The sequence below is a fragment of the Pelodiscus sinensis genome, chromosome 19 (genome assembly GCF_049634645.1).
Source record: "Pelodiscus sinensis isolate JC-2024 chromosome 19, ASM4963464v1, whole genome shotgun sequence".
Lineage (NCBI taxonomy): Eukaryota > Metazoa > Chordata > Testudines > Trionychidae > Pelodiscus > Pelodiscus sinensis.
In genome coordinates, this window is record NC_134729.1 from 15,218,912 (window position 1) to 15,246,511 (window position 27,600).

The window sequence follows — 27,600 nt, forward strand, 5'->3', positions numbered from 1 at the left end:
TATTGCTTTTTTAGTTTTTCCTGTTACAGACTAACTCGGCTCCCCCTCTGAAGCTACTGAATTCAATGGAAGTTAGGTGCTTCAGTCCATTTGAGGAGCTGACCCTTGTTCCCCAACTGTACTTCCCTACTTCACAGGGGGGTTGTAAGGATAAATATATTCAAGAGTGGGAGGCTCTCAGCTGCTATGGCAACAAAGGCTACATACATATCTAAAATAGAACATGAGTACTAGATACTGAGAAGTTTTGCTTATCCCGCTTCTGATTACAGTACAAGCTATGTTATCTGGCACTTTCATACTTGGCTAACCAGCATCTGTCACAGATGGCAATGCAATTCCTCCTTCAGTTAACTGGGAAAATTCCTACAGCCAGCCCGCATCATTTTCCAGCACTTACAGAAGTCAGCTTTTTAAACTGATGGCAGTAATGTCTGTGTGTGTGTCATGCTTCTGTGTCTAAAACCATTACCGAATATTATCTAACCCATCTTACGTACAATGAAAAATTCATGAACCATTGGTGGAAAGCTGGAGTAACAGGCACATTTGATTAACCAGCAACCCCAGTTTCTCATGAATGCCAGATAACGCTTGTATTAAAGTTTGGTTAGCCTTAAACAATGGAAATACTCCTGCTACTTATTCAGTGTTGGACCCAGGTAGTTTTACTGTGATTCCACAAGGGGAAGAAAGGTTCTCCCCTCTTTAGTAATTAGTGTGCTTATTAAATAATTATTTACTGCCCCTGACAGAGTATATGATCTATTTAAGGGCTTTCTGTGGCCTGCACTTGTTTATTATGTTCTGCCAAGACAGCTATCTCATCAATTCTATAGAGCAAAAAAAGTGAGTCTTTTGTTTAAGAGAGATGAAATGCTGAGTGGCTGAGTAGTGGACAGGCCTTATTTTCCCTTTGGAAGGGAAATCTGACACTAATACACAACTGAGAGAGACAAAAAAAAGGCTTAAAGTTTAGGGCAACATAGAGACTACATTTTTTTTCCTTTTGTAATGCAAACAAATTTATTGTGTATACTGCTGTTTTCTCTGCTGAAATGCTACAGTCCCCTTCTTCATAGGCAGGTGGGCAAACAGGAAGAGTTCCAAACACAAGAACTACTTGACATAGCCAGAATGCCATCTGCAGAGTTTCCAGAGCCTAGATGGAAGGGTGGCAGGTAGGAAGCTGGACTAAACTCCTTACTAATATGCAATCAAGTGGAAGATTGCAACAGATGTGCAGCAGCTAGACAGCACTGCATGATAGTCACTAGCCATTTAGGTCAGGAAATGCCAGTTAGAAATCAGACTCTTCCATGCATCTCATCACTGACAGGATCATTCATTCTACAAAGCAGTAGGGACAGGAAGGGGCTGAAGCCTCTTTTAGCAAAACAATCTAGGCATCTGAATTTATTCCACATTATATTTTAAAACCTGAAAGCAATCTCTAGCCTCTTAAGCATTATCATAATCTAAACAACTGAACCTTTCCCCTAGGATGGAATCCAATGCAGAACAGCAATTAAAAAGAAAAAACCCAGGAAAAATACAAGATTTTAAATAAACAACATCTTAGAATTTCTTGACTGCAGCATCGATATCTGGAATGATCGCCTTCAAGTGGTTCCACTGTTCAGCAGATAGGGCAATCCCTACAAACAGCAAAGGAGAAGCGTTACAGAGATACGCCTGCAGATCATAAGCAGCAAGTTCCACAGCCGAGGTGGCTGTGAAAGGGAATTATAGAAGGGAAATTTATGATCCAAATCGGATCCCAGAACAGAATCTGAGGCAGCCCCTTAAGAAATACCTCTCCATTTTAACACTCCAGCAAGTGGGAAGTGTGCGCTTCTGGGGTACTCCTCTAGTAAGACATAAATACGGAAAGCTTTAATGCTCCTGTAGGATGGTATCCCACATTTCACAGATGGGGAAAAGGAAGTAAAGAAATGGCTCAAGGTCACAGCAAAGCTCTATATAAATAAACCTGGGGCTATGTCTACACTGGCGGGTTACTGCACAAGAACTGCCGTTCTTCCGCAGCGCATCCACACTGCCCACCCGCTCTTGCACAAGAAGATTTACGGACAGTGTGGTAAGAGAGGGCTTCATGCACAAGAGCTATGCTCTTTTCTAACAGCTGTAAGCTCTCGTGCGCAAGAGCTCTTGAGCAAGAGGGCAGTGTAGAAGCGCGGCAGGGATTTCTTGAACAAGAAAGCCCTATGGCTAAAATGGCCATCAGGGCTTTCTTGGTCAAGAGAGCATCCACACTGCCGTGGATGCTCTTGCACAAAAGCACATCTCGCACATGGCAGTGTGGACGGGCTCCTGCGCAAGATGTTCTTGCACAATAACCCGCCAGTGTAGACATAGCCTAAGAGTCCTTCCTCCCAGTCCCTATCCTAAACTAGGCTAGATCTACATTACGGCTTTTGCCGGAAGAGGAAAGGCAAATGAAGCGCAGATTAGCATTTTCTTGCACTTCATTTGCATAATCTCTTCCAATCCATTATAGTATAAAAAGGGTTTTTTGTGCAAAATGGAAACATCCACACTGCTTGTTTGTGCAAAAACCCCTTGTGCAAAAATGGATTGAAAGAGATTATGCAAATGAAGCATGAGAAAATGCTAATCAGTGCTTCATTTGCATTTTTTCTTCCGGCAAAAGCCGTAGTGTAAACGTAGCCTGTGTGTCTTCCTCTGTGATGGCCAAATGGGTAAGGCAGACTCCCTCCTAACAACTTTAATTTCATTTACAAAAATCTACCGCTAACAATATTCACTATGATGGCTTAAACTTGAAGGAGTTGAATTTCTTTCAGCTATTTGGGCAGAAACTAACTAATCACCTGCAAAGATACAGCCAACTTGATGTCACAGGCCTTTTCCATGGAAGATACACATGGCATTTTTCAGAGGAGTAGCCACATTATAGTATAGTCAATTAACCTATAAGCTTTTGCTTATCAGTTAATGCTATAGACTACATGCATTTCCCTCCCCCTACCCACCAGTCAATTTTTTAGCAGGCTGGCCAGCAGTACAGCTCCTACCTCCATGGTCGCTCTGCATTTAAAGTGTATTGGGAGCCAAGCAATCTGGCTCAGTTCTGGCTTGTGCCAACTGCAGGAGCTCAGACCCAACCCTGCACAGGGGCTGCTGCCAACCCACTCTGCTGCCTCTGGTTTTTAAACTGGCTCCCCTTGCAAACAAGCTCCCGTCCAGCACCCCACGCTGCTGCCTCTGAGGCTGTTTACAGGTAGGGATGTAAAAGTGTAGTCGATTCAACACCCCCCCGCCCCCCCTCCACTTGCCAGTACATTTATTAGCAGGCTGGCCAGCAGTCCAGCTCAGTTCCGGCTTGCACTAGATCCAGGAGCTCAGACCATCCCCTAGACAGGGGCTGCTGCCACCCTGCACCGTTGCCTCTGTATCAGAGGCAACAGCACAGGGCCACAGCATAGGTCCACAAGGGGAGCTGGATTTTAAACTGGCTCCCCTTGTAGACCATCTCTCACCTAACACCCCATGCTGCGGTCTCTGATACAGTGGCAGCAGTGCAGTCTGGCAATAGCCTCCTCAGGAGTGGGGCTGGAGCACACTGGCTGCCGGCCCCACTCCCCGGAGACTATAGAATAGTCGAGTAACCAAAAAGAATTAATTAGGTTAATCGACTATTCAGTTAACTGATATTTAACATCCTTAGTCTGTTTCAGCAAAACCAACGAGTCCTCAGACCTTAAAGACTAACAGATTTTATTTGGGCACAAACTTTTGTGGGCTGGAGCCCACTTCGTCATATGCAATATGGCAATGGGCATGCCAATTTAGTTCCACCCTGATACGGTCCACTTTGTTAGTCTTGGTTTTGCTCAAGAAACATGTCCTGACAGTCACATATTTTATTAAGTTCTAGACAAACACCAGTGGTTAGAGACAATCTGCATCAAACTAGAAAAGACATTCATATGAACATTCCTCCTCCAAGTTCTAAGCAACAGATGAACAAATCTTCTGTCTTGCATTCGAGGCAAGTTTCCTAGATCCTTCAAAAAGAGATTAATGCCCCGTTTGTCTCCCCTCCCCCAAGACTGGCACAGAAAGATTTCAATGACCTGTTTCTATCTTTCATTACAGGATAAGCTGTTTGCTTTAAGTGAGTAATGTACAGTAGTAGCTTCTTTGAAGGAAATTAATTTCTGGAGGGCAAACCATGCTAAGTGTTCAAGGGACAAATCAAACGGAAAGAAATTCATCTGACTAGACACAAAAATCAATAATGAAAACAGAATGGTTCCTGAGAAATTTCATGTAACTGAATCTCTGCTGAATTACCCTAATATTCAGGGCTGAAGAGAGGAATGACCTACAGATGTAACCTGGGAACCAAGAGTTGAGTGAGACAACTAAGCAAATCACAGTCAATCAAAAAGTTGCAATGAATGAACATTAATTCAGTAGCAGGAAGAGAAGTTCTAGAGTGAATGATGCCCCTGTTCCACAGCTGCCTTAAACTACATTCTGTGCTGTTTTCCTATTTAGTTTACGTCATATAAAAATTACCCAGTCAGATCATGTTACTCCAAGGGCCGCATGACTCTAACAAAGGGTCACCCAAACTCCATTCCACTGCGGGTCACACTGGGAAGCTCATAAGGAGCCTGAGGCAGTCTAGACTGCAGAGTTTTTGTGCAAAAACACCTGTTTTTGCGCAGAAACTTGCAGAGTGTCCACACTGCCAGCGCGTTTTTGCGCAAGAAAATTTACTGTAAATCAGAAGAGGGGTTTTTGCGCAATAGTTATTCCTCTTTCTACGAGGAATAAGTCTTTTTGTACAAGAGCTCTGGTGCAAAAAGGTGTGTGCAGGGGCGGCCCGTGACTATAGGCCGACTTGGCTGTCGCATAGAGCACCGCCTTCAACGGGGCGCCCCATGATGATGTCACAAGGTGCCCGATGACATCACTCCATTGACGGCCGTGCAGGCGGAGGCGCTGATCACGCTTTCCACCTGGGACGCCAGCTGCCACAGCCCGCCTCGGGCCACTCCTGGGTGTGCAGGGACAGGAAACAAGGGGGTTTTTGCACAAAAACAGCCTATCAAAAAAAGCACAGGTGCTCTGGTGGTCATTCTGTTAATGGAAATCAGAGCTTTCTTGCGAGAGAGCGTCCATGTAGTTTGAATGCTCTCTTGCGCAAAAGCTCATCGCTTTTCCAATGTGCTTTTGCAGTGTGGACACGCTCTTGCACAAGAAGATTTTGCGGAAGATCTCTTTGGCAAAAAGCTTCTTGCGCAAGAAGCCTGCAGTCTAGACATAGCCTGAGGTATGCACCTAATGCAGAACGCTACAGTCATCCTTGCTTTAATACAGAGATATAGCCTACAGGAATTATGAACTTCTAGTTTCCATTCAGGCTGAGATGAAATATCATATTCTGAGATCCTCTAGTTCTCACTGACTGCACATCACACTGTACAACCTTAAAGTTCTAACAGGCCTATGCTGCTTACATATAGATATAGTTTTGCCAAGCAACAGCCAGACACTCATTGGATAGCAGTACATGAGTTACAGTTTTCTATTTTCCTTTGGCATTTTGGACAGTCTTATTTTACATACTCAATTGCCGCCTCCTCCTCCCAAAGGTGCTATTTATCAGAGAAATAGTTGGGGAGAAAGGAGAGTGAAGACTGGTCAGACAGGGTACTATATTCCTACACACTGGAATATCGATGGCTAGCAGAATATCGCCATCTTCCATCATGTTCCACCTGCTGCCTTTTAGCCAATTTTCAGCTTACCTAGTGTTCTAATCCTTCCTCAGCTGAAGTGCCCCTTCAGAAACAGGCATGGAGCCAAACGTCACAGACTGAGGTCACTGCGATACTTGCTCTTTCATTAACAGCCCATCATGGAGCCGTACAGCTCACTTCCCAGCATCAAATGGCAGTGAGAATATCTGAGACTTTCTGAAGATGCTAATGTGAAGTTTCCAACTCCTGGATACAAAAGATTGCCCTAAACTCATTCAGGAGTTTAATTGGATTGGAAAGGACATGGATGTGATGCATTACTGCCACCTAGTGGAAAGATCTGGTTACCTTTTCTCCCAGGTTTAGTGTCCCCCTCCTTATCTATGTAGAATTCTCGGATATCCACAAGGATTTTCCCCTTAAAGCAGGACACTCTGACATAGCGCATCTTCCCAATCTGCAAATATATTAAATGATAGTTAAAGAAAGGTCTGGATTTGAGTGGAGGAAGGCTGCAGCCAGCTTCATATACGTATATTTAACTCCAGTCCATATTTGATCTTATTACTTAAAAGTCCATTGGGCCAGCACAGATTGTATTTAACTAGAGGGAGACACAAGATACACCAATGCAAGAAACCAGAAAAAGACTCGGATATGGCTAGGAAAATAATGAATACAAATTTTTGTGTGCATGTGGATGTGTGTGTATGATGGGGTGGGATCTGAAGCTGCAGAGGTAGATTTGTTTGTAATACCTGGTTCTCTCCCCTCCCACCAATACCTGGAACATGTCCTCCTCTTCACTATCTTGACTATGACTTTTTGTTGCCACCTTGGAAGTTTTTGCCTCAGTTTTTGGCTTTTTCTCTGTCTTGGAGGGCATCTCTTTTTTTCTTTTCTGTAAAGAAGAGGTCATAGTTAGCAGCCCCACCTTATGAATAGTTTAGTTCTCAAGCCTATCGGGCTCCTAGATAGTTATGATGGGACCTAGCAGCCCCACCTTATGAATAGTTTAGTTCTCAAGCCTATCGGGCTCCTAGATAGTTATGATGGGACCTACATACATTAAATCAGATGGGATTATTAGCCCCTTCAGCAAAACATGCTACTGCAGTAATACTAATATGGCACTCTAATGTTAACTACACTAATAACCAGCAGTACTTGGGCTAAACGTGTCTGAAACCTCTTAAAACTACATTAAAGGAATATTCAGGTTGTAAAGTCATAGCCTCAAAAGTTAGGAAGTCCTAGAATAAAAGTTGTCCATGCAACCTTCACTCTGCTCCCTTGTGCGGTTGCATTCAGATAGCGCCTTTGCACAACTACACTTTCCAGATCTGAAAAAATAAGGGAGAGAAAATGCTCTCCCTTCATCTGCTGTGACTTTTTCAAGTAACATTAAAAGAAACTCCAAACCTCTTCTGCTTTGCATTCATTTAAAAAAAATCAAACAAAACACAATCTCATGGCATCAATGGTAAGCACAGGCTTGCCTCAGTATCAATGAGCACCCGAACTTGCACAGTTGTATGACATGGGAATGGCACTTAGTTGTGAATTTCACCCCCAGAAGTGGCTTCAGTGGCACCAGCTGAGCACACTGGAATTCAGATTGTCACCTGCACGCCCTTAGAGGGCTAACCGAAGCACGTAGAATCTTGCTACTTTTTCCCACTGCAGGGATATGTGCACAGGAGGGGATTATCTGATGCGTGGGAGCAAAGTCAGACTCATTCCCCGACTATACAGATACCTTTTCATTCTCAGCAGCATCAGATCCACTGTCTGAAGTGGCTGTTTCCACAAACTCCTTGGACTTGGGCATTCTGGAAGATAAACACCAAAGAAGCAGGCTGAAACCTTTCATCTTCAACCCCACACTGAACATTTACATCAAAATAACCCCCTCCTTCAGCTATAGATGTTTAGCTCTGGGCCCAGGTAGCTTGCTCCTTCCTCTGATGGGACACTCTTTAGGCTTAGCTCCAGTGTCAGTAATCCAAATGGGCAATTCAGTTTTCAGCAGTTCTCTTTGAACTACGACTAAGTCAGAAGCCAGAATAATATAGAAATTGGGTAAGAAAGAGAGGTATAAGAAAATACAACACACCTTAGACATACATTTCAGTAACTCTCAAGTATTTCTAAGGTGCCTATCTGTGCAACAAATACTTACTCTGAGATGCAAAGTAAGAACACTGCAGTCGGCACAGTGAGCAAGGAACAGTTCAAGCAAATCAGGATCCTTACCATAGGGAAAATTTAACTGAGGCTAGCTGAGGTGAGACATGCTGGTGGCCCTGTGCTAAAGCGCACACATATAGATGGAGACAGAGGGCAATGGGGAAAAGAAGAAAAATGAGGGAGGAGGGCTGGGAAACTCCAAGTGCTGTGGACAAGCACTGGGGAATTAGCAATCAGATTCCCAGACCCACATCTGATCCCATAAGTATTAAGATAAGGGGGATGGTTTCATGAAAACGTAAGAACATAACAATGGCCAGACTGGGTCAGACCAAAGGCCCATCCAGCCCAGTGTCCTGTCTGCCCACAGTGGCCAATTCCAGGTGTCCCAGAGGGAGTGAACCAAACAGGTAACGATCAAGCGATCTCTCTCCTGCCATCCGTCTCCACCCTCTGACAAACAGAGTCTAAGGACACCATTCCTTACCCATCCTGGCTAATAGCCATTGATGGACTTAACCTCCATGAATTTATCTAGCTCTTTTTTAAACCCTGTTCTAGTCCTAGCCTTCACAACCTCCTCAGGCAAGGAGTTCCACAGATTAACTGTGCGCTGTGTGAAGACCTTTATTTTATTTGTTTTAAAATTAAGGGGTCTTCTGCCCATTAATTTCATTTGGTGGCCCCTAGTTCTTATATTATGGGAACAAGTAAATAACTTTTCCTTATTCATACTATGGAGGGAGTAAGATATCATAAAGCAGGTACCCAAAGCTGCTCTTTGAGGGGAATGAAAACTGCCTGTGAAGCAGGGAGCAGCAGCGAAGGGAGATTGACCTTTTGGCATGGTGGGAGCACCCCCACAAAGGAGAAGGTGGGGATTGAAAACACGAATGCCTGACCTACCAAAGAGAGCATGGAGCCTGGTTCTGAAAAGGCCGGGAGGGTCCCAGAAGGTACCGTGCCAGCATTAGGAGGGGAGAGAGTCCTTGAACAAGGGGTGGGGCACAACCCTTTCCTACAGCAATGCCTAGAGATGCCCTGGAGCCTGGGTCATGGTAGACAGTAGCCAAGAGGTTGGGGAGAAATGGAAAAATATGGAGGGGTGGTTGTGACAGAAAAGACAGGGGACCGAGTAGGGACACTGCAGGGAGGGGATACATGGGGGTCTGGGACAAGGGAGCTTTTGAGGTAGGTCAGGAGGAGTTAGGGGCTGTGGAGGAGCTCTGTGGAAGATGAAGCAGGGGCTGTTGTGGGGTCTGAGGCAGGAGGAGTGGGGGAGATGGGGACTTAGGATATTAAAACGCAGTTAATTGACTCAGCAACAGAATTTCTATTGACTAGTCCATAGGCACTTCCGCAGTCCTCCTTTGAAACGTGCCAGGGCTCTTGCTCATTTCAAAGGAGGGGCACTTGTGCATTTCAGAGCCATAGAGCCCAGGGTCAGCGGGGTCCCCCAGGCTCCATGCCATGCTGCATGCCGTTAGGAGCCCGGGGTGAAGCTGGGGAATCCTCAACTGACCTCGGGCTCCACGGCAGCTGCCCCTTTGAATCGCCACCTCCGCGCATTTCAAAGGGGCAGTGGAGCCCAGGGTCAGCTGGGGAGTCCCCAGCTTATCCCGGGCTCCATGCAGCACTTCCTGCCTAGGGGAGTCAGCTGGGGAGTCCCGCCCCCTGACCGCAGGCTCCACTGCCCCTTTGAAATGCGGAGGTATTTTAAAGGGGCAGCCGCCATACAGCTGATCCCAGAAAAATCCCAAGCCACCTTGGAGTTTCAAAGGGGCACCTGCTGTGGAGCCCGGGGTCAGCTGAGGACTCCCCATATAGATATAGATATAGATATAATCATAGATGCAGCAAAGGGGGAGGGGGCGGATATTGACTAGTCAAAAGACTATCTCATAAGCAAATGCTTATCGGATAGTCAACTAGTTTTTAACATCCCTAATGCGGACTCTAGGGGGCTGGGCAGGAGGAATGGGGAGAGGGAGAATGGGGCATCCACAGGGGGCATTGAAGGAGTCTATGGGGCTGGGGTAGAAGGGATGAGGTGGGGACTCCATGGTGGGGGACTGTAGGAGTCTATGGGGTGGGGCAGAAGGGATGTGGGGAGGCTCGATGGGGGGGACAGGAGTGATGTGAGTGGGGACTCCATGAGAGGAACTGAAGGAGTCTATGAGGGGGGCAGGAGTGATGTGGGTGGAGGATCCATTGGGGGGATTAGAGGAGTCTATGGGGAGGTAGGAGGAATAGGGTGGGGGCACCATGGAGGGACTGGAGGAGCCTATGGGGGGGCAGGAGGGATGTGGGGGGCGCCATGGGGGGACTGGAGAAGTCTATGGGGGCAGGAGGGATGTAGGGAGTGCCATGGAGGGACTGGAGGAGCCTATGGGGGGGCAGGAGGGATGTGGGGGATGCCATGGGGGGACTGGAGGGGCCTATGGGGGGCAGGAGGGATGTGGGGGGCTGCTTGGGGGGACTGGAGGAGCCTATGGGGGCAGGAGGGATGTGGGGGGGCTGCATGGGGGGACTGGAGGAGCCTATGGGGACAGGAGGGATGTGGGGGGCGGCATGGGGGGACTGGAGGAGCCTATGGGGACAGGAAGGATGTGGAGGGCTCCATGGGGGGCTGGAGGAGCCTATGGGGGGCAGGAGGGATGTGGGGGGCTCTATGGGGGACTGGAGGAGCCTGTGGGGGCAGGAGGGATGTGGGGGGCCTCCAGGGGGGGCTGGAGGAGCCTGTGGGGGGCAGGAGGGATGTGGGGGGTTCCATGGGGGGCTGGAGGAGCCTGTGGGGGGCAGGAGGGATGTGGGGGGCTCCATGGGGGGCTGGAGGAGCCTATGGGGGCAGGAGGGATGTGGGGGGCTCCAGGGGGGGCTGGAGGAGCCTATGGGGGCAGGAGGGATGTGGGGGGATGCATGGGGGGCTGGAGGAGCCTGTGGGGTCAGGAGGGATGTGGGGGGCTCCATGGGGGGGCTGGAGGAGCCTATGGGGGCAGGAGGGATGTGGGGGGCTCCATGGGGGGGCTGGAGGAGCCTATGGGGGCAGGAGGGATGTGGGGGGCTCCATGGGGGGGCTGGAGGAGCCTATGGGGGGCAGGAGGGATGTGGGGGGCTCTATGGGGGGGTGGAGGAGCCTGTGCGGGGCAGGAGGGATGTGGGGGGTTTTATGGGGGGCTGGAGGAGCCTATGGGGGGCAGGAGGGATGTGGGGGGCTCTATGGGGGGCTGGAGGAGCCTATGGGGGCAGGAGGGATGTGGGGGGCTGGAGGAGCCTATGGGGGCAGGAGGGATGTGGGGGGCTGCATGGGGGGCTGGAGGAGCCTTTGGGGGGCAGGAGGGATGTGGGGGGCTCCATGGGGGGCTGGAGGAGCCTGTGGGGGCAGGAGGGATGTGGGGGGCTCCATGGGGGGGCTGGAGGAGCCTGTGGGGGCAGGAGGGATGTGGGGGGTGCCATGGGGGGGCTGGAGGAGCCTATGGGGGCAGGAGGGATGTGGGGGGGGCTCCATGGGGGGGCTGGAGGAGCCTGTGGGGGCAGGAGGGATGTGGGGGGGCTCCATGGGGAGGCTGGAGGAGCCTATGGGGGCAGGAGGGATGTGGGGGGCTCCATGGGGGGCTGGAGGAGCCTGTGGGGGGCAGGAGGGATGTGGGGGGCTCTATGGGGGGCTGGAGGAGCCTATGGGGGGCAGGAGGGATGTGGGGGGCTCTATGGGGGGCTGGAGGAGCCTATGGGGGCAGGAGGGATGTGGGGGGCTGGAGGAGCCTATGGGGGGCAGGAGGGATGTGGGGGGCTCCATGGGGGGGCTGGAGGAGCCTGTGGGGGGCAGGAGGGATGTGGGGGGCTCTATGGGGGGCTGGAGGAGCCTATGGGGGCAGGAGGGATGTGGGGGGCTCCATGGGGGGCTGGAGGAGCCTATGGGGGCAGGAGGGATGTGGGGGGCTCCATGGGGGGCTGGAGGAGCCTATGGGGGCAGGAGGGATGTGGGGGGCTCCATGGGGGGCTGGAGGAGCCTATGGGGGCAGGAGGGATGTGGGGGGCTCTATGGGGGGCTGGAGGAGCCTATGGGGGGCAGGAGGGATGTGGGGGGCTCTATGGGGGGCTGGAGGAGCCTATGGGGGCAGGAGGGATGTGGGGTGCTCTATGGGGGGCTGGAGGAGCCTATGGGGGCAGGAGGGATGTGGGGGGCTGCATGGGGGGCTGGAGGAGCCTGTGGGGGCAGGAGGGATGTGGGGGGCTCCATGGGGGGCTGGAGGAGCCTGTGGGGGCAGGAGGGATGTGGGGGGCTCCATGGGGGGGCTGGAGGAGCCTGTGGGGGCAGGAGGGATGTGGGGGGTGCCATGGGGGGGCTGGAGGAGCCTATGGGGGCAGGAGGGATGTGGGGGGGGGCTCCATGGGGGGGCTGGAGGAGCCTATGGGGGCAGGAGGGATGTGGGGGGGCTCCATGGGGAGGCTGGAGGAGCCTATGGGGGCAGGAGGGATGTGGGGGGCTCCATGGGGGGCTGGAGGAGCCTATGGGGGCAGGAGGGATGTGGGGGGCTCCATGGGGGGCTGGAGGAGCCTGTGGGGGGCAGGAGGGATGTGGGGGGCTCTATGGGGGGCTGGAGGAGCCTATGGGGGGCAGGAGGGATGTGGGGGGCTCTATGGGGGGCTGGAGGAGCCTATGGGGGCAGGAGGGATGTGGGGGGCTGGAGGAGCCTATGGGGGGCAGGAGGGATGTGGGGGGCTCCATGGGGGGGCTGGAGGAGCCTGTGGGGGGCAGGAGGGATGTGGGGGGCTCTATGGGGGGCTGGAGGAGCCTATGGGGGCAGGAGGGATGTGGGGGGCTCCATGGGGGGCTGGAGGAGCCTATGGGGGCAGGAGGGATGTGGGGGGCTCCATGGGGGGCTGGAGGAGCCTATGGGGGCAGGAGGGATGTGGGGGGCTCTATGGGGGGCTGGAGGAGCCTATGGGGGGCAGGAGGGATGTGGGGGGCTCTATGGGGGGCTGGAGGAGCCTATGGGGGCAGGAGGGATGTGGGGGGCTGGAGGAGCCTATGGGGGGCAGGAGGGATGTGGGGGGCTCTATGGGGGGCTGGAGGAGCCTATGGGGGCAGGAGGAATGTGGGGGGCTCTATGGGGGGCTGGAGGAGCCTATGGGGGCAGGAGGGATGTGGGGGGCTGCATGGGGGGCTGGAGGAGCCTTTGGGGGGCAGGAGGGATGTGGGGGGCTCGAGGAGCCTGTGGGGGCAGGAGGGATGTGGGGGGCTGCATGGGGGGCTGGAGGAGCCTGTGGGGGCAGGAGGGATGTGGGGGGCTCCATGGGGGGCTGGAGGAGCCTGTGGGGGCAGGAGGGATGTGGGGGGCTCCATGGGGGGGCTGGAGGAGCCTGTGGGGGCAGGAGGGATGTGGGGGGTGCCATGGGGGGGCTGGAGGAGCCTATGGGGGCAGGAGGGATGTGGGGGGGGGCTCCATGGGGGGGCTGGAGGAGCCTATGGGGGCAGGAGGGATGTGGGGGGGCTCCATGGGGAGGCTGGAGGAGCCTATGGGGGCAGGAGGGATGTGGGGGGCTCCATGGGGGGCTGGAGGAGCCTATGGGGGCAGGAGGGATGTGGGGGGCTCCATGGGGGGCTGGAGGAGCCTGTGGGGGGCAGGAGGGATGTGGGGGGCTCTATGGGGGGCTGGAGGAGCCTATGGGGGGCAGGAGGGATGTGGGGGGCTCTATGGGGGGCTGGAGGAGCCTATGGGGGCAGGAGGGATGTGGGGGGCTGGAGGAGCCTATGGGGGGCAGGAGGGATGTGGGGGGCTCCATGGGGGGGCTGGAGGAGCCTGTGGGGGGCAGGAGGGATGTGGGGGGCTCTATGGGGGGCTGGAGGAGCCTATGGGGGCAGGAGGGATGTGGGGGGCTCCATGGGGGGCTGGAGGAGCCTATGGGGGGCAGGAGGGATGTGGGGGGCTCTATGGGGGGCTGGAGGAGCCTATGGGGGCAGGAGGGATGTGGGGGGCTGGAGGAGCCTATGGGGGGCAGGAGGGATGTGGGGGGCTCTATGGGGGGCTGGAGGAGCCTATGGGGGCAGGAGGGATGTGGGGGGCTCTATGGGGGGGCTGGAGGAGCCTATGGGGGCAGGAGGGATGTGGGGGGCTGCATGGGGGGCTGGAGGAGCCTTTGGGGGGCAGGAGGGATGTGGGGGGCTCGAGGAGCCTGTGGGGGCAGGAGGGATGTGGGGGGCTGCATGGGGGGCTGGAGGAGCCTGTGGGGGCAGGAGGGATGTGGGGGGCTCCAGGGGGGGCTGGAGGAGCCTATAGGGGCAGGAGGGATGTTGGAGGAGCCTATAGGGGCAGGAGGGATGTTGGAGGCTCCAGGGGGGGCTGCATGGGGGGCAGGAGGGATGTGGGGGGCTGCACGGGGGGGCTGCAGGAGCCTATGGGGGGTGGGGGAGGGTCTACGCGGGCGAGGCAAAGGGGCGGGGCCTCAGTGCCCCCCCCCGTACCTGGCAGGCAACGGCGCGAGCAGGACCCTCTGACTCCGAGCGCTGGGCCCCGCCCACTGAGCCCGCGCCTCCCTCCTAGCACCGGCTCCTGCCACTCACCGTCCTTCCAGCCAATGGCTAAGCCCGACTCCCCCAATATCCCCGCCCTCGGCCCAGCCCATCGCCGTGACGTCACCCAGGCGGCCAGGCTCCTCGGCGGGGCAGGGAGCGGGCGCGAGCTGGGAGCCCGGGCACCTGGGTTCCATTTGCAGCCCGGGAGGGGCGCTCTGGGGCGGGGCCGAGGGCTCCCGGGAATAGCAACCACGCGCTCCCCGCAAATCCAGCTGCGGCGTTTGTAGGGGGAGGCCTTCACGTGACGGTTCTCCAGCTCACCTGGCCACCAAAGCACCCGTGGGCTGTCTACACCCACGGCTTCTTCAGCGAGTCCTATGCAAATGAGGCTAAGCTGGAGTATCGCTGAGTCTCATTTGCATACCTAATGAGCCACCATTTTTTTCAGACAAGGCTCTTGCGCAAGGAGCAGCACCTACACGGCCCCTTCTTGCACAAGAAAAACCCTCTTGCGCAATGCTGTTCTTCCTGAAAAGTAACAGGTGTTACAGCATTACGCAAGAGGGTTGTTCTTGCACAAGAAGGGGCAGTGTAGACACTCCGGCTCTGTCTAGACTAGCAAGTTCTTCCGCAAAATCATCTGCTTGTCTGGAAAAACTTGCCAGCTGTCTACACTGGCCGCTTGAATTTCCACAAAAGCACTGATGATCTCATGTAAGGTTGGCAGTGCTTTTGCGGAAATACTATGCTGCTCCCGTTCAGGTAAAAATCTTTTTCCAAAAAACTTTTGCGCAAAAGGGCCAGTGTAGACAGCAGAGAGTTGTTTTCTGGAAAAGCGTTCTGCCAATCTAGACGCGCTTTTCCGAAAATGCTTTTAATGGAAAACTTTTGTTAAAAGCATTTCCGGAAAATCATGCCAGTGTATACGTAGCCTCCTTCTTGCACAACAGCCTCTTCTGAAAAAATGGTGGCTCATTAGGTATGCAAATGAGAGTCAGCAATATTCTACACTTAGCCTCATTTGCATATTACTCGCACAAGCCACCACGAGTGTAGACATAGCCATGCTGTTTTTCATGGGGAAGAGCTTGTCTACACTGAAGGTATGTCCAGAAAATTATTTTGAAATAACTAAATTGGAAATATCTCCCAAAATAACTTTCAAAATAAGCTTATTTCCTGTGGAAAGCAGGAGTACACCTTTTGAAATAAGCAGCCCATTATTTCAAAACAGGCCCAATAGTGTGGAGACTCTGCTTATTTCCAAATAACCCCCCAGTAGTGTAATCCAAGGCTGAGTTTTATTCCAAAATAGTTGTTCCTGATGAACTCTGTCTGCATATGCTTTTATTCTGCAATAGGAATGCTTTATGATAAATTAGCATTGTGGATTTGGAATAAAACGGACTTTTTCATAGCCTTTCTTAACCCAAATTAATTTGTGTAGTCAAGCACTAATAATCATCATCCTGACTTGTAGTGTTTGTGCATGTGTCACTCCAGAACAGGTTGCATTTCAGGAGCCCTGTATATAAATAGCATACAGCTATTTCATATTGTAAGGCTGTAGCTGTGTTGATTCCAGGATATTAAAGAGACAAGATGGGTGAGGGAATATCTTTTATTGGATCAACCTCTGTTGGTGAGACAAGTTTTTAAGATTGTAAAGAATGTAAGATATTATAGCAATGGAAGATGTTCCAACATCCCCGTTGCTTTTTCTCAGTTTCTCCAGTATATTAAAAAGATGGCTAACTCCTATAACGCACAAAAGGCACACGATCCAAGACTTTTGTCATATAAACTCTGGGGCTTGCTGTAGTTATAGTCCTGGGCACGAGTGCCCGCTGGTCATGTCAGATACTTGCTACAGCACCAGAAACTGAAAGCTGCTGCTGCGTCCCTGTAGCCTTTTGCCAAAAAGTTTCATTTGCTAAGTGTGGTAGCCCAGTATGAAATTTAGTTACAGCCACCTCGTCTGTGGCTGTTTTACCATACCAGACCTAGTCATAGGCAACAGGCTCACCTCCCAGGTACTCAAAGACATGTCTGTTGGTAATGATTTTTTCTCTTTTCTAGAACATTTTCTCTCCAGAATGCACGTTCCCTGACTAATTAAATGCACTGAGTGATTCTGGGAAAAGACAAGAAAAATCCAACAAAAGTCTCTCTAGTAAATTAAAAAAAAAAAATCTCTGGCAGTGAAAATTAAAAATTCCCCATTGTGCCTGTGTTTGGTACTCCTTCCTCCAACAGAGAATGGAGACTGGCCAGAACCGAGTGGTGTCAGCCAGCCAACAGTAGACATGTCTAAGTCAAGAAGAGGAGTTATGAAAACTTGTATCAGTGTTAGTGAATAGTTCTGTAGCCTAGTAGTGGTAGCACCGGAATAATTTGATGAACTAGAGATAGCACTCCACACTTGCAGAGGAGAAGGCCATTTATGTGCAAAGAAATCCAGATTTGTGTTTGCAGATTACCAGGGCTAAGAGCATTAGTTACTAGACTTTAGTAAGGCATTTGATACGGTCTCGCATGATATTCTTATTGATAAACTAGGCAAATATAACTTCGATAGGGCCACGATAAGGTGGGTGCATAATTGGCTGGATAACCGTAGTCAGAGAGTTGTTGTTAATGGTTCTAAATCATGCTGGAAAGGGATAACAAGTGGAGTTCCTCAAGGGTCTGTTTTGGGACCCGTACTGTTCAATATCTTCATCAATGATGTAGATATTGGGATAGAGAGTACGCTTATTAAGTTTGCAGATGATACCAAACTGGGTGGGGTTGCAACTTCTTTGGAGGATAGGGACATAATTCAAAATGACCTTAGCAAGTTAGAGAAATGGTCAGAGGTAAACAGGATGAGGTTTAATAAAGAGAAATGCAAAGTGCTCCACTTAGGAAGGAACAATCAGTTCCATACATACAAGATGGGAAGCGACTGTCTAGGAAGGAGCATGGCGGAAAGGGATCTAGGGGTCATAGTGGACCACAAGTTGAATATGAGCCAACAGTGTGATGCTGTTGCAAAAAAAGCAAATATGATTCTAGGTTGTATCAACAGGTGTGTTGTAAGCAAAACTTGTGAAGTCATTCTGCTGCTCTACTCTGCACTAGTTAGGCCTCAGCTGGAGTACTGTGTCCAGTTCTGGGCGCCACATTTCAAGAAAGATGTGGAGAAATTGGAAAGGGTACAGAGAAGAGCGACAAGAATGATTAAAGGTTTAGAGAACATGACCTATGAAGCCAGGCTTCATGAACTGGGCTTGTTTACTTTGGAAAAAAGAAGATTAAGGGGGGACATGATAGCGGTTTTCAAATATCTAAAAGGGTGTCACAAGGAGGAAGGAGAAAATTTGTTCCTCTTGGTTTCTGAGGACAGGACAAGGAGTAATGGGCTTAAAGTGCAGCAGGGGAGGTTTAGATTGGACATTAGGAAAAAATTCCTAACTGTCAGGGTGGTCAAATATTGGAATAAATTGCCAAGGGAGGTGGTGGAATCTCCCTCTCTGGAGATATTTAAGAACAGGTTAGATAGACATCTGTCAGGGATGGTGTAGACGGAGCTTGATCCTGCCTTGAGGGCGGGGGGCTGGACTCGATGACCTCTCGAGGTCCCTTCCAGTCCTATTATTCTATGATTCTATGAAAGTCTAATCATGCCTCAGCAGGAAGAGAGCAGTGCTTCCCTTGACTCATTCACAGCTGCTCCAGGACAAACAAAGTGAAGTGATGGAAGGTTATGTTGGATCCTCCTGAACTGACAAAATGGTAGTTACAGAACAAGAGTTAATAGATGTAGGATGTTAGGGGGAAAAAATGAGGGTATTGCTCAGGGTTCTCACAAGCAGAGATACAGGCATGATCTTCAATTGCTGAATAATATGGGGGCAGATAACACATCCAACTGATAGCTAAGAGTCTTACTTTTAAAAGCAACTGGCAGAGCCACAAAAGAAAATACATTGTAGCTCCATGTCTCAGAACTGCATGAAGATTTAACTAACCCCTTTAAGCATTCTTTTTGGGTTTCTCAGATGAATGAGTTCTGGGAGCTTCATTTAGGAAGCCTTAGGAGCCAATGGTTCGTATGAAGCCTAAAACGAATTATAGTAATGAGCACAGAAAATTGAGGGAGCCAATACTTTAATCTAGAACTTCAATTTTACATGCTCAGAATACATAAATTCAATTGAAGTTATCCCATTCTTCATCACAGCACAGATGATGGTTTTGGAATATATGAGCAAAATTTATTAAGATGCTTTCGTTATGGGTAGCTGAAAAAAAGCATGGACGTCTCATTTCAAGCCCATATGTTTTGGTGCATGTTATAGGTTTTCTGGTGCTGGTTTGCTTTGCTCAAACCAAACCAAGTGGCAGAAATCTATAGTTTAAAATTTTCCTAATAGCTCATCCTCAAAGGGTAGGGTCACCTTTCAGTTTTCACCTACCTATATCTAAGTGAGGTGTTTGAAAAGTCCCTTTTGCACATGCAGAATATTAAGTATGGGAAGATCAGAAGGTACAATGCAAACATAGGACTAAATTGTGGAGGTAGCATGTACGAGGCAGGATTTCAAGGCAGCCAGCTTTTCAGAAATAGTAAACACTGTTGCCTGGACAAATTCTGCAATCCTTCAGTTAAGCAAAACTACTGAATTCAAGGAAAGTTAGCTTAAAGGGATTCATCAAATCTTAATGCAATGCTGAGTCTCAAGAGAACCAGATTTCACCCATGATGTGTAAACTTTCTCTACTGCAATTGTTATGTACCTGGCTTTACAGGAAGACAATAGCAACAATGACAACTTCCAGTTTCTTCTCTTTTACAGAAATTATAAACAGTGTAGTGATTAAAAATTCTATTAGCCAAAAAAAAAAAAAAAAAAAATCAATATTGTCCACGGAATCTACTCCTATCAAACCTAATGACTCTGGCTTGATTTTCTTGTGAGCAAAACAAGTTAAAAAAAATCTTAGCTGTAGCATACAGGCGAGTTACATGTGTGTAGCCTTCCCAGCAGTCTGTGTATGTAGAGACACTGAAAAATGGTTGCAATAGATAAAACCTGTTTAGAAAGCATACATATTTCTGCAGTGTACTGAGTTTCATCCCTCAGGATAACAGGTAAAGTTGACAAGGATGTAGCAGTATTGTCCCATTGCACTGTGTTTTAGCTAAGGTATTATCTTGGCCCACCAGCATGAACTTGACAATCCATTTTAATTATTTCTTCTGCCCACAAAGCAATCGCCTTACAAACCAAAAGCAGACATAGGGTACATAGCTATGCTAAGAGTGGACAATGCCCTTCAGAAATATCTGAGAGATCAGTGGTCCCTTCTGGTCCTGGAATCTATAAAGCTAAAACAAATTGCATTTGGATTTCTTTCTGTGCCTATTTTATGGTTGGGAAGATTAAGCAGATACAGTGAAATATGAACCTGCCTCTGTACAGCATCATTGCTTTTTGTCATTACAAACCAACCCAAAGGACAGCACAAGGATGGGTTGAAAGTTTCTAGTTTGACTGCAAGGAGAACCCTGCAAAACTGGTAATGCCCAGCAATAAAGTGTTCCAATGTCCAGCCCTGCAATAGCAGGATTGCACTGATAGATTCCAAGGCCAGAAGAGACCACTGCAATCATCTAATCTGACCTCATGTACAACACAGGCTGTAGTGCTTCCCCAAAACAATTACTGGAGCACATCTTTCAAAAACCATCTCATCTTGATTTTAAAATGGTCAGTCATGGAAAATCCATCATGACCCTTGGTAAATTGTTCTAGTGGTTAATTCCCCTCCCCATTAAATGTTTACACCAGATTTGAACAGATCTTCAGGTGCAAGGAGGCTGTAATTCTCTCTCATTTATGATTATATAAATGCACTGGTATCACTAGGAAACGCTTTGATCTGCCATGCAATACCACTAGCTGCAGTAATTACCATCAGCTGAACTTACTTTCTATAGTGACAGGATAGGGTGGGCAGGCCTAAACAAGGTAGCATAAATTGCTTTGAGCTGTGAAGAGAACAGGGCATCATTTGCCACTGCCCTTGAATGTGCATTATAACCAAGCAGCCCCACCCTGCCACTACATTCTTGATAGTATCCAAACTTCTAAGACTGATTTCCTGCCATGCAAGGCTCTGCAAATGGTTGGTTTAATACTACAACCTGGAAGGGTGCAGAACTGCAATCAATGGTTCATATATGTATTAGTCTCAGGCTTCAGGAGAGGGGCTGGAGAAATCTGTATAGAAGGGGGGTGCAGAGAGCCACTGAACCAAACTGGAAAGGTTGTAAATGGAAACCACCAAACACTGCTGCATCTCCAGCACCTATGGGTGCGCCAATGGGTCCTGTGTGGTGTGGCTGGAACTGGGCTGGCCGCTCCAGTGGTGCTCTGGGGGAGGGGCAGGAATAGCAATGGAGGCCACTTACCAATGGCAGGCAAGATGGCGGAGCCAGATCCCCAGCTGGCCACTACGTTGGTGGTATGGCTGCCCCATGGTCACTCTGCAGGATAGCTCTCCCCTGCAGGCTTGCTGCCCACAGAGGTGGTATAATGATTGTGTCCCTCCTCTCTCTCCCTCTCCCCCCAAAACTATCAAATTCCAGGCACATCTCGTTTTCCTGTCACAACCCAACCCTGGCCTTGCTTTAAGAGAGAAGAGGAAGCTGCATACCAAATTTAGCAGTGTTAGCTCTTACCATTTAGGAGACGCTCTTCCAAATGGACACAAACCTCTAAAATAACATGTATGTTAGAGTGAATTGAAGCAGAATTGTGAATGACTTATTTCCTATTAGCTAGTCTATTGGGAGTAACAGTGGCCCAGGAAGCCTGGTTCAGTAATGAGTTGGGATGGGGAATTTTGGAAACATTCTTTGGGGTGTAGAGCACTAGCAAGCTGCAACCATTACAAGCTTAGTTATCTTATAAACTTCGTTATAACATCTTAGTCTGGCAGGTAAATGCTCCTGAGATTCTAGCCTCTTACTCAGCATATGCAAACTATCTGTATTGGGCATGCTGCATCCTAGGGCTGAGCAGAGATCTCCATGCAATTGCTCCTCCTATGTTGGAGGGCATAAAAGCTAATGGCAGGCAAGTTTTTCCTTCAACTGTTTCAAAACAGGAAGAAAACAGGCTCCAAATCCATCAAGAATGTCTTGCCTAGAAGTGGTGCTAAAACCCCCAACGATACAGTGTGATCTTGCCTCTAGAGCCTGATTTTCAGAAGTACTGGGCACCTATAATACCATCCAAAATCACTGGATCTAAAGAAACTCAGCAACAGATTCTGCTAATCAGGCCCTTTAAAGAGCGAGCCTCTGAGTTTTGGAAAGCTTGCCCACATTGTGAAGAACCTAGAACAAGGTGAATTTTCTCTTGCTTTAAAAAAGGTTGAAAAAGAAAGATCCTCATCCAAAGAGCAATATTACTAAGGACCTTTGGCCATCCACTCCCACTTTTCCCCAGCTAATGTGTCTACAATGAATAATGCAAACAAGGACACACCTGATGTTTTTCTTGCTTAGAGGAAGGTGAATAGTTCTACTCCAAGCCCCACACAAGACAGAAATTCAACCTCAAATGGAAAGTGGGATTTTAAATAAAGAGAGTCATCTTAGCTGGCAGACATACTTTTTGTAGTTACTGTATTTCTATGCATATATAGTACTTTAAAAGTTAGATTTCTGTTGCCTGCAGGAGATTTGGTCTTTCAAGTGTCAGCTACAGAGACCACTGATCTAGAAGTTTTGGGAATGGTCTTGAGAGGTTTCCATGTAAGGACATGGCTGTCACCACACTGTTGCACCTCATCTGCTAGCAGTCTGAGGACCCATCAGAAAATGGTACTTCAGGCTATGGACTTCAGAGGGGTTTAAAACTGAGAGACATCACACTTTGTCATGTCTGTCTAGAATGAAAAATTCCCAGGCCTCTGCACATGCATTGATAGTTGTAGGCAACAGTGCAATTTCTTTATCCTAATATATTAGCAAACAGAAGCAGCAAGATCTTGTTTGAGAACAAAAGCATTGGTGAACAAGTGAGCTCCAGCTGTAAAACGTGCTCTTAGCTACAACCTGGAAACAGTAACATTTAATGACATTTTTATAAATCCTTCTTTAAAAAAAAAAAACAACAAATCACTAACATCTCGTCTCCTTGCAAACATACCCTGGGGTGCACGTCAAGGAAGCAACAATGGAGCTTTGGTAAGTTACCAATAATAGGCTAGGACCAGTGTTTTATAAATAATAATGATGAGAAATGCTAAACAAGACCCTGAGATGAAGGTGAACAGGGCTAAAATCTGCCCAACCACAAGTGGGAAAGAGAAAGAAATGGAAGTGAATGCATTATTAACCAGAGATAACGGCAGGAACTAGGTTGTTCCTGCTTATATTATTAATATAACCATCAAAGGACTTAAATATAAAGGCGGCTTTCGACCTGATCCTGCAGTAACTATGAACAGGGGAAAAGGGAAAAGAAAATACACAAATGAGAGTTAAGCACAGAGTGGCAATAGCATCAAACTCAAAGGCATAAAACTTCAAAGAAATTGGGGCAGGGCAAATGTAGCCTGCAGCTGAGGGAGCAGAACATGCTATGGAAGGAATCCTACTATGGCATCTAGTTAATGACCCTTTTGCATTTCCCAATTAGATTACCAGTCCAGACCGTGTACAGTGCACTCCCCAAAAGAGAGCCAGGTAAGTGCACTGTCCAAAGAAAATGCAATCAACCATTTGCTGAAGACGCTGCTTGCCGAGTGCTCCTTCCTGGTGCCAGGGAGAAAGCTGAAGGAAGAGGTGCAGTATGAAACGTGCTAATCATTCTGTTTTAATTTACATGTGCACATTTTTAAAAACGAGTGCTCTGAGTCCAGTTGGCTGGACAGAGCTGTCCATCCCTTTGTCTTGTAGATTCAGTCTCCAAGCTGACTCTATGGCACATGTCTGAGAAAGAAACCGGGTTCAACACCTTCGCACTTACAGAAACTCACTGTTGGGGGGGAAGCTTTAAATCAGACAGTGTTTAAACAATCTGCAGGCATTGACAGAGTCTCTGCACATCTCCCTCGCCACAAAATGAAGAAAGTAGGCAAGGTGAGGAGAAACCTTGAAAAGGTGCAGAAGAGTGGAAAGTTCTGCTAATCTCGGTTTTCCTCCTTCCTCCAAGGAGGTTAGGGGAGAGAGGGAGAAATGGCAGGAGTCAGTGGAAGGCAGAAGCTCCTGCGAGGCTCACCGGTGACTCAGTGCTGCTCCGCAGATTGATGATTTGTCACTTCACTGCTGCTTGGATTTAAGGGATAATCTTTGTACCATCTTGTAAAGGAGACCAAAGTGCTAGAAAAGGGAGGGGGAAAAGAGCAATGAGTCCATGTTAGTGCTAGCAAACAGGCAATATGTGGTGTTCTCTGCACGCAAGAAGGAAGGAGCTCATTATGCAGTGCTAGCATAGAAATGCAGAATCTGTCTCAGAGCTGAGTTTGCACTAAGAGTGTGAACAGGTAACCAGTTAACTGGTTACCCAGGAAGCATCACCCTTACTGGGTGATGCTTACCAGGTACCGGTTGACCAGTGCCCGGAAGTGACCCCCACCCCCAGAGCAGGGCCAGGAGATGGCAGCAGCCCCCTGGTCCCATCACTGGGAGTGTCAACCTAACATTTAACCAATTAACTGGTTAATCGGTATTTTCTGTCCCTAGTTTGCGCTTATATCACTACCCTAAGGAGAACTCTGCCTCGTTCTGGATAGAGCTGCTCAGGGTTTGACAAACTAGGTTCAGTTAGTACATGACTGCTAGTGAAGCAAGGGTTATAAGGAAAGGACAATGAATGATTTACAGAAATGCCCACTGAGCTTACCCACATTACCATTATCAACTCCTGTTTTCATGGAAAATTGCTGTAGGTATTTGCTGTTAAACAGCAATTAGTATTTTTGGAATCTGCTCCAATAGAAATGTCTGGCAAAACTCCTACTGACTTCAGTGCATGTGTGATCTGGTCCACTGATAGTAACATCTGGCTTGTCATGATTTTGAGATTGCAAAGCATAACAGGTGAAACCACAGATTAAGGCCAACTGTTAATCCTTTAACATGGGTTTATTTTTTGCAGTTTTATTTAAAAACCCATGATTCCTAATTTCTTTTAATTAGCTCCTGCAGATATAAACAAATGCTTAGAAACCCAAACCTCAGCAGCAATCTCCCAGTGACCCATAATCAATCTAATCAACCAATAAGAAATAAGGTGGGTAGGACCTTTTGAATTATTCAAGAGCAGTTGTGCTTTTCTTTCTATTTAATATATACTAGGGGGCAGTGCCCCCTACTTGCCATGCTCGCCAACCATAATCTCTGCGGGTAGGCAGCCCCAGGCCCCCCTCCCCCCCGGCCACTGTGTGGCAGTCCTGGCACTGCCCCCCCCACCCAGGAGGGGCTGAGGCCACCTTGGCCCCAGCCTTCTCCCCTTTACCCCTGATCCCGAGGCTTCCCTGGCTCTTGCCCCTCCCCATGGCTGCCAGGGAGGGGGGCTGAAGCAAGGCTGTCCTGGCTCTCCCCCCCTCTAGGGTGTGTGAGGGGGCATGGGTGCAGAGAGGGTACGCAGCTTCTGGCCCCCTAGATCACCAGAGAAGGAATGGCTTCTGCCCCCCCCCCCCCCAGCACTGGGGAGGTGGGGGGAGAAGAAAGGCCACACAGCTCCCGGGGCCGCACGACTTGCAGCTTCACACCTCCCAAGCACAGGGAAAAAGGGGAGGGAAGAGGCTGCGTGGCTCCTGGGTCGTGCGGCTCATGGATTTGGCCCCCCTTCCCCGGAGCACTGGGCAAAGGGGGGGAAGAGAGAGGAAAGGCTGTGCTCCACCTCCTCCCGGGGAAGGAGGCTACTCCATGGCCTCCCCAGGCTCTGTGCAGCAGCCAAGCACTAGAGAAAGGGGAGGGAGGGTGGAAATAGTCGGGATGCAGAGTGACGTCCCACAGGAAAAGATGTGTGTGTTTTCTCTCTCTCTCTCTCTCTCTCTCTCTCTCTCATCTCTCTCTCTCATCTCTCTCTCTCTCTCTCTCTCTCTCTCTCTCTCTCTCTCTCTCTCTCTCTCTCTCTCTCTCTCTCTCTCTCTCTCTCTCTCTCTCTCTCTCTCTCTCTCTCTCTCTCTCTCTCTCTCTCTCTCTCTCACACACACACACACACACACACACACACACACACACACACACACACACACACACACACACACACACACACCACACACACACACAACACAAAATGGTGGCTGTTTCCTGAAGCCATCTATCTTTAAAAAAAAATACAAAAAATCAGGGCTTGGGTCTCAATCTGTATCACACCTGGTTCTCTTTCATTGAGCATTTAACCCATATCAGGAGCCAGACTCCCAATGGCCTCATTATCATTTCAAAGTAATAGCTCCCTCAATCTACTGACAGGCCAACAAGCTTAGAATGTGGCATGCTTCTGATGTAACCTGCCATCTGAACGTGGGCTACTTTATTTCCTATGTACTGAATTGCTTGCTACGTCTCCTGATATTATTCGTGAAAGTATTAATATTCCAAAACATTGAGAGTTTCTTCTTAATTGCACAAAATCATAGATCTTTTTGAGCAGTCTGAATTCAAGCATCTGGAGTGCTGATGTTTTGCATCTCAGTGCACGATCTGACCCATCACAGGCTGTAAACTCTTAATACAGCAGGGCAGATTTAACTCAGATGGCTCAGGGCTAGTCTACAGCAGTGCAATTGTGTGGCTATAGCACATCTGATGAAGATGCGCCGTGCCAAGGGGCGAGAGTATAGTACATAACAGAAGTGCCTCAGTGAGAGGTGGTAGGTATGTTGTCAGAAGCACTGTCCGGGCACTTAGGGAGGTAGAAGTTATGTTGCTCAGGGCATGCGCAACACAAGTTATACAAACAAATGATAACACAGACAGGCCCTCTGCCTGAAGCCCACACTAACTATTAGAGCTCAGAATGTAAGCTAATCACCTAACAATGTAGCACACCTTTCCCGCCCATGATCCCCAAGAGAAGAATTCTGCTCTAGGTTGGTCCAACCCCCTCTTAGGAATATGCTGCAGAGCCAGAAAGGAGCTGAATTATGAGCCTGGTAAGACTGTGAAGACACCCATTGAGGTGAACACATCAGCACCAGAAGAATTAATGGGCCATAAAAATCAGGGGGCCTCTATCCTCCAGAGAAGAGGCTGAATTTGACATGGGTGCCCATGCTGCATACCTGGTTCAAATTCTTATAGCTTAAAAAGGAAGTGAAGGAATAGAAGGATCATGCCATTTTCCTCACCTGGACCGCAACATAGGCAACTCCGAGGTAGGCTGCTATACAGAGAGCCAGAAGCAGGTCAAAGATAGCTGGTTTGACCCTGAAATGGACCGACAAAGGGTGAGGTCACCAAGGGAACTACAGCCCTAAAGACAGACATAGACCCAACCCCACCTGAAGGGAAATACACACCTGTATGCGTTCATCACCTGCTTCAACTGGTCGTAAAAAACAAACTCAGGGTCCCTGAGGAAAAAAACGAGCTCTTCAGATTGTGCAACATTTCTGGGCAATGGTTCCAGCAGAAATAAGAAGAGCTCCAGAGCTCACTCATCTCCTGTCTCCCTCGCCACAAAAGCAAGCAACCCATGACAGGCAAACGTGGCAGTCGCACATACCACTGGGCCAGTTTACAGCTCTCAGGAGTTACCCGGACAAACTAGTATACTTCTATCTAACTAGAGAAGAGAAACCTTGCAAAGCTGAAGCCTATTCCCAAAGGGGCAAAATGCTGTTTATTCACACACAAGACAACGACTCATTGCCCCCCGTTTCCACACACATGTTCAGCTTTCTCAAAGAGCAGGTGCCCTGGAGACACCTTATTGGGCTCACAAGCATCTCCCTACCAAGTAGCTAACTCAGGACAAGAGACTGCCTTTGTTCACAAGCAGACAATGCTCTCCTGGAGCCAGAAGACGGTTGCTCCTGTCACTGCATTCAGACAGGGGACACCAATATTTAGCAAGGTGGACTTCTGGAGGCAGAGGGGGCTGAGCAGTGAAAAAAACA

At 49.2% G+C, this 27,600-nt stretch overlaps 2 protein-coding genes across 6 annotated transcripts in view; both read right to left on the reverse strand.

Moving 5' to 3' along the window:
* Window positions 1-14,488, reverse strand: part of CELF5 (CUGBP Elav-like family member 5) — an 86,909-nt gene extending 72,421 nt beyond the window's left edge. The window contains exons 1-5 of one of the 3 annotated variants that reach the window (XM_075902533.1): window positions 14,416-14,462; window positions 8,856-8,997; window positions 7,519-7,591; window positions 6,544-6,660; window positions 6,108-6,216 (exon numbers count right to left, since the gene is read on the reverse strand). In XM_075902533.1, the coding sequence (XP_075758648.1) occupies window positions 6,108-6,216; window positions 6,544-6,660; window positions 7,519-7,590 (298 nt within the window). In that variant the 5' untranslated portion in view covers window position 7,591; window positions 8,856-8,997; window positions 14,416-14,462. Of the gene's footprint in view, window positions 1-6,107; window positions 6,217-6,543; window positions 6,661-7,518; window positions 7,592-7,941; window positions 8,077-8,855; window positions 8,998-14,415 lie in introns of those variants that run through there. The other 2 variants (XM_075902532.1, XM_075902531.1) reach the window with 2 other exon arrangements.
* The window catches only part of NCLN (nicalin), a 39,001-nt gene continuing 18,919 nt past the window's right edge, over window positions 7,519-27,600 (reverse strand). For 2 of the 3 annotated variants that reach the window (XM_075902530.1, XM_075902528.1), the window contains exons 13-16: window positions 27,001-27,054; window positions 26,830-26,908; window positions 14,515-23,848; window positions 7,519-7,591 (exon numbers count right to left, since the gene is read on the reverse strand). In XM_075902530.1, coding sequence (XP_075758645.1) covers window positions 23,789-23,848; window positions 26,830-26,908; window positions 27,001-27,054 — 193 coding nt within the window. In that variant the 3' untranslated portion in view covers window positions 7,519-7,591; window positions 14,515-23,788. The remainder of the gene's footprint in view (window positions 7,592-14,514; window positions 23,849-26,829; window positions 26,909-27,000; window positions 27,055-27,600) is intronic. The other variant, XM_075902529.1, reaches the window with a different exon arrangement.